Here is a 7140-nt window from a genome sequence, read left to right on the forward strand (position 1 = left end):
AGAGAGAGAGGGGGGACAGAGACACAGAGAGAGAGGAGGACAGAGACCCAGAGGGGGGGACAGAGACACAGAGAGAGAGGAGGACAGAGACCCAGAGGTGGGAGGGCAGAGACCCAGAGAAATAGGGGAACAGAGACAGAGAGAGGGGGATAGAGACCCAGAGAGAGAGAGGGACAGAGACCTTGAGAGAGGGGGGACAGGAACCCAGGGTGGGCCGGGGGTACAGAAGCACACAGAGGGGAGGTGGGAAGATGGGGGATCAGCTGCGGGCTCCGGAGGTGAGCAGGATACAGCCCTCAGCCCCATCCCAGCTGGAGGTGGCACAGACCTGGAAGATCTCGAAGCCAGCTATGTCCAGGATGCCGAGGAAGGAGGCGCCCTGGCGCGGGCTGCGGTCCAGGGCACGGTTTAGGCGTAGTACCAGCCAGCGGAAGAGGCGCTCATAAGTGGCCTTGGCCAGGGCCTCCAACGCGAAGTCAGCCTGTGGGCGGGACAGGATGAAAAGTGGGTGGGGCATCTAAGTGGGTGTGGCAAGGAGCAGTGGGCGGGGCAGCTGGGTGGCTCAGGTCACCTCCTAAGTCTCAGCCCCAGCCCAAAAGAGGATGCTAACAACCCACCGTGACTGAACGCATATGGTTGGCGCAAGGGTTAGCAGTTCGATCCCACCCTGCTGCTTGGCAGGAAAAAAAGACTTGGCAATCTGATCCCATAAAGCTGACAACCTAGGAAACCCTATAACGCAGTTCACAAGGAGACAGCCAAGGAACCAAGAAGCTGAGGCAAGAACCTTCCTTCCCTCACCGCTCCACCCCAACCCGGAGCAGACAGAAGGCAGAGAACCTTCCTCTAGAACTGGTGTCCTTCAGTAGGACTTCTCGCCTCCTCAGCTGTGAGAGACTACATTTCTGTTTGTCAACCACCCTTCAGGTCTGGAACGGAACTCACCCCTGTGGCTAATTTTCATTCAAGCAGTAGAAGGGCAGATGGGGGGGAACAACAACGCTACTAAGGTCTGCTCACCATGGAATGGTCAACCATTCAAAATCAAAAGGGCAACGTTTTCTTAAGGACAAAGTTGAGAAGGGATGGGAAGGTAAGTGAAGGGAAAACAGGAACCACCCTGAGGAAGTCAGGTAACTGTTGTTTCATGGAGGGGACTGCAATCATTGAAATGAAACAAAACATAAAACTGATGATCTTGTCTGTAAACCTTCACAATAAAAAGTTAAAAGCTAAAAAAAAAAAAGTCCACTTGTGGAGTTTCTGGGTCAGCAGCGACAGCCGAGAGCAGAGCTAGGGTCTTGGCAGGAGTGTGTGGCGTGGATATGCAGAACAGCAGAGGCTGTTAAAAGGCACAAGACCTGAGCCCAGTTCCTCTCAAGCTTGCCGCCAGCCCCACTTACCTGCTCCTTAGACTGGGCTTTCTGCACATAGTCCCGGCCGACCTTGATGCGGGGAGCTAGCAGGGCACGGGAGAAATCCGTCACCCCTAGGCCCAGGAGGCGGCAGAGTTTCTGCGCAGCTGAGAACAAAAGGCAGGAAGATTGATCAGCGTGGGCATGGAAAGGAGGCTGTCCCCTCACTGGTATGAAATTGTCATAGCGAACCTATATGACAGACTAGAACAGCCCCATAGGGTTTCCTAGGCTGTCATTTTTATGGGAGCAGGTACCCTCAACTTTCTCCAGAGGAGCAGCGGGCTTGAACCGTCAACCTGTCAGTGAGCAGCCTGATGCTTAATTCATGGCACCACCAGGGATCCTTTGCCCACTGGAGGCATTAAAAGTCCTCAAAGTGTGTACGTCCTCTGGCCCAATAATTCTGAGAAGTGGGATTGTCCAAACACAATCCCGGATAGAAGACAGCACTACAAAGATGTTCAAGGAGCGCTGGTAGCTTAGCGGCTACGAGTCGGGTTGCTAACTTCAAGGTCAGCAGTTCGAAACTACCAGCAGTTCTGTGGGAGATAGATGAGGCTTTCTGCTCCCGTAAAGAATTACAGCCTCGGAAATCGTATACAGGGTCGCTATGAGTTGGAACCAATTCCACGGCACATCACCACCACCACAAAGATGTTCTCCATGGTACTGTTTATAATGGAGAAACCCAGGAAACCACATGTGTGCCCAGCAACTGGGGATTGGTTAAAAAAGTCCGATCCAGCCATTGGACAAGGGATCTGCAGTCATTAAAAATTACATAGGAAACTCACTAAAGATGTGTGCCTTCCCACTATATACATACAGAAGGAGTCCTGCTGTAGTACTGTAAGATAAGCCCTGCACTGCTAACCTCAAAGTCAGAGGTTCAAACCCACCAGCTTCTCCTCAAAACCTCATACAGGATTGCCTTGAGTTGGAACTAACTTGACAGTGACAATATATGAATACTTAACAACAATAACAGCATACGTATATGTGTGTGTGTGCATATACTCTGTAAGATAAGCACGGGACTGTGAACAACAAGGTCAGCAGTTCAAGCCCACCAGCCACTCCTTGGGATAAAGGTGAGGCTTTCTGTTCCTGTAAAGATTTACAGCCTCAGAAATCCTATACAGGGTTGTTATGAGTTAGAACCGACTTTATGGAACTTAACAACAATATATAAATAATAAAAGTTATTATAGTAAGAGCCCCCGAGGTGACCAAACTCAGAAACAAGTATTTAAAAGTTAACTGCTTATTCTGTTGAGGGCAATGAAAAACGTTTGGAAATGGATGCTGGTCATGGTTGAATCCATAGTGAATGTAATTAATACCAGACTTGCCCAAGTATAAATGGTTAGAATGGCAAATGTGTGTTTTGACATCACAATCGAATTGAAAAAAAAATTAATTGCTCGTCTACATTATTTAGAAAAAGGGAAGAACTACAAAAAGAAAAAACTCAGCAACAACAAAGAAAAAGTCACCAGCTTGGGCTTGAGAAGAACCCTTCAGAAAATGCAAAATCACTAACATATCTCTAAACAGAGACCCCTTTTCACTTTTACTGTATGATTGAAAATGCTTATAATAAAATATTGGGGAAAGCAAGTTGGAAAATATGAAACAGAAGAAAGTGTGTAATGCAGAAAAAAGAAAACACTCAGTTTACAAAAAATTATGTAATAAATGTTCCATTTTTATCAAGATAAAAAACTGCATGGAAAAATGCCTGGACGTCAAAATATTAATAGATGTTTTTGCAGAAGCAGGGGGGAGCTGGGGGTGGAACTGTGTGGGCGGGTGTGGTTTTTCTTTTTTTGATTTCGAATTAAAATGATAATAAAGATGTTTTCAAGTCTCGCAATTCCAGAGGGAAAACAGCCATGGCAAATCCTCAATGTCAGCAGGAAAGAGAAACATCTGGAAGGGAATATACTAGATAATTTCTGAGAGGTGAGGTTACAAGGATTTAAATTTCTTTCTTTTGGTGCAACTGCAGTTTCTAATTTTCTATGGTGACCTTATATTATTTGAATAGTGAGAATGAAAAAAAAAAAAGATTTATAAAACACAGCACATTTGGTTTAACAGAGCTATGCACTAACATGCCATTCGCAGGAGCGTGTTTAGGGGGCTCTGAGGCTTTGAGTCCTTGAGCGGTGCACAAGGTTAAGCGCTCAGCTACTATGAAGCCACCAAGAGGTGCCTTGAAAGAAAGACCTGATGGTCTGCTTCCCAAAGTTCATAGCCATTGAAACGCTACGGAGTGTAGTTCTCCTTTGGAACACATGGCGGTGTCATGTGTCAGGCTTTGTTATTACTGTTAAGTACCATGGAGTCAGTTCCGACCCATAGCGACCCTGTACAGCGTTTCCGAGGCTGTAAATCTTTACGGGAGCAGAAAGCCTCATCTTTCTCCCACGGAACAGCTGGTAGTTTCGAACTGCTGACCTTGAGGTTAGCAGCCCTATTGGTAACCACTACGCTACCAGAGCTCCTTATGAGTCGGTGGTAGAGGAAAAAGGAAGTCTTTTTTCGTAGGAGGCATACTGGCATCTGTCATGGAATCTGAACTGCCTCTCTGGTTAATGTTAGCAAATGCAGAAAATAAAACGTGGGCTTTCCAATGGAGACCAATTATATTGACAGGCTGTTAGAGCCAGGGGTAGCGGTAGATCAGTGGCAGAAAGTTCATCTTCTGTGTGGGAGACCCAAGTTTGATTCCCAGCCAATCAATGCCCCTCACGCATTGCCGCCACCACGCCTTCGGCTTGTGGCAGCATCACTCCAATCTCTGGCCCCATCTGGCTTCCCTCTGAGTGTGTGTCTGTGTCTCTTTTCCTTGTCTTCACGACCATCCTAATGACCTCATCTGAATTAACAACATCGAAGCAGTTCAGTCATGATCAACAAAGCAGACACACAATACCACTGCCGTGGAGACAATCATAATGTCTGGTACCAACCAAGGCTTTGTCTGAAGGCTTTTTTCTTGTTAATTGCCATCGAGTCGGTTCCAAGCCATAGCGACCCTGTATAGGGTTTCCGAGGAGAAGCTGGTCAGCTTGAACCACCGACTTTGCAGTTCAAATGGCTTTGCAGTCTGGCGCGTTAACCCACAGCGCCACATCAAGACTCCTGTAACAGGGTCACTAAGAGTTGGAACCGACTCCACGGCACATAACAACAAAAACAACATTAGAGTGTAAATGTATGTAAATAACACTATACATTCCCTCTTAACCTTTAATGGACTGCTTGGACCACTAACTGCTTCTGTCTTCTTTTTCTCAATTGTTTCCCATCAGCAGCTTCAGACCCCATGCATACAGAGGGCCAACTCTAATTTTCTGCCTTTCCAAAACAGAATTATAGCCAATGTTCCCTTTGTAAATGAAACTGGAAAAAGCTGTGCTCCTCTATGATTATAAAATAATACAGGCTGGATAGAAAAGAGAAAAAAGAAATCATACACGCCAGAAAAGTATAAAGGCAGGAAAATTACCCATCAGCACACTCCCTGGAGATAATTAGCGTGAACATTTGTAGGTGTTTTCCTCTGGGTTTTTGTTCTGTGCTTGGGGAAATGTGGATCTACATTGTCAAGGAAATGGAGTTGCACTCCCCACCCCACTCCCCTTGGTATGAGAGAGGCTTTCTGTCCTGATTATAAAATGATAAGGGCTCATTTTTCAAAAGCCATGCAATAGAAAACAAGAGGATAGGGGCTATTACCCACAATGCTGCTGAGCAATAAAATCACTTGCTCAATTCTGGGTTCTGGTCACACACATGACAGGTACTCTGTATGCACTCCTTTGTTTACAAACCTGGAGTCAGCAAAGTGCTTTGAAAGCTGTTTTTCCCCTCCTCAAGGTGACTACCTGGGAGTTCTGGTGTGATGCTGTAGGATAAGCACTGGACTGTTAATCACAAGATCAGCTGATTTAAACCCACCAGTCGCTCCTTAGAAACCCTATACAGGGTCGCTATGAGTTGGAAGGGACTCATCAGCACTTAACAACAACAATTAGAAGTCTGAGGAATCCTGGACTCCCGGTGTGGCGCTGTAGGATCAGCATTGGCTTATGAACCGAACCTCAAGGATGGCAGTTCAAACCCACTAGCTGCTCCTTGGAAACACCACACAGGGTCACTATGAGCCAGAACAGACTCAATAACACTTAACAACAAAGGAGTCTTACTGGTACAGTCGTTAAGTGCTTGGCTGCAAACCAAGGTCAGGGGTTCGAGCCCACCAGTTTCTCCATGGAAGAAAGATGAGGCCATCTGTTTCTGTAAAGATTTACAGTCTTGGAAACCCTAAAGGGGTAGCTTACTCAGTCCTATAGGCCACTCTGAGTTGGAAATTTACTTTTTTAAACTCATTTAATTAGAACTCTACTAGGGTGTCTTCATCTGGGTCCTGTGGTGGTGGTTGTTAAGTATCACAGAGTTGGTTCCGACTCATAGCGACCCTGTACAGGGTTTCCAAGGCTGTAAATCTTTACGGGAGCAGAAAGCCTCACCTTTCTCCCGCGGAACTACTGGTAGTTTCGAACTGCTCACCTTGAGGTTGGCAGCCCGACTCATAACCACTATATCACCAGAGCTCCTTGTAGTTAGAACTATGCTATTGTTAGTTGGGGTTGAGTGGCCCCCCAGACTCATGCACAATAGAACAAAACAGTCTGGCCCTGAGCTCATAGTGTTTTCAGTGGCTGATTTTAAAAAGTAGATTGCCAGGTCTTTCTTCCTAGTCTGTATTAGTCTGGAAGTTACCCAGAAACTTATTCAACATCCTCACACCATACACACACATCCAGAGCTGTGCATGAGGTGCACTGGCTGGGCATCGAACCTGGGTCTCCTACAGGGAAGGCAAGGAGTCTACGAGTGTTAGACATGGTTGTCTTGGAAGGCCTGCAATGACGGGGCGCCTTCTTTTCCTCGTTAGCCATACTGGGGCTGCTCAGAGTTTTAAGAGTGTTGTTGCTTAATGTAACCCGGAAACTAATTGTAGGTGTGGCCTGGTGTGGAGGCGGGCCTACGTGGGGCGGGGCAGGAAAGGTAGGAGGGTCAGGCTGCACCTGGGCACCCCCACCACTAGTACCTGTGTTGTCCGGCATGGTGGCTTGATCTGTGTTCCGTTCTTTCTTCAGGATGATATTGCCAAACTGGAGGACGGCCGAGACGATCCGCAACATGGCTGAGGGGGAGCAAAGAGAGGGTCACACAGGGGAGGAAGGGAGGGAGGAAGGGGTGGCGTTTAGGGCAGTGAAACATTCTGGGTGATACTATTTTTCAGAACCCAGACCCTGGCCCTATAACTTATCTAGAGTTCGGGCCCACCCACAACCCAAGCCTCGCCCCCAGGAGACATCCACATCTCATGTCCTGCCTCCACACTCTGATATTCTGGACCATGACATTACATCTGTGTCAAAGCCCACAGAAACTGCCCCTTTCCCTCCCTCTCACCCCTTTGTTGTTGTTGTTAAGTGCCATCGAGTTAGTTTCGACTCATAGTGACCCTGTATAGGGTTTCTAAGAAGCAACTGGTGAGCTTGAACTGCTGACCTTATGGTGGTGTTCTTGTTAAGTGCCACTGAGTTGGTTCTGACCCATAGCGACTCTGTATAGGGTTTCTAAGGAGCGACTGGTGAGCTTGAACTGCCCACCTTGCAGTTCAAATGGCTTTGCAGTCTGG

At 47.2% G+C, this 7140-nt stretch overlaps 1 protein-coding gene across 1 annotated transcript in view; it reads right to left on the bottom strand.

Annotated features, from left to right (window-relative positions):
• MYH14 (myosin, heavy chain 14, non-muscle) overlaps positions 1–7140 on the bottom strand; it is a 92456-nt gene that overhangs the window by 53130 nt on the left and 32186 nt on the right. Inside the window, exons 10-12 of the mRNA XM_006868386.1 lie at positions 6544–6639; positions 1404–1522; positions 272–481 (exon numbers count right to left, since the gene is read on the bottom strand). Coding sequence (XP_006868448.1) covers positions 272–481; positions 1404–1522; positions 6544–6639 — 425 coding nt within the window. The remainder of the gene's footprint in view (positions 1–271; positions 482–1403; positions 1523–6543; positions 6640–7140) is intronic.

Source organism: Chrysochloris asiatica, unplaced genomic scaffold, assembly GCF_000296735.1.
Source record: "Chrysochloris asiatica unplaced genomic scaffold, ChrAsi1.0 scaffold00116, whole genome shotgun sequence".
NCBI lineage: Eukaryota > Metazoa > Chordata > Mammalia > Afrosoricida > Chrysochloridae > Chrysochloris > Chrysochloris asiatica.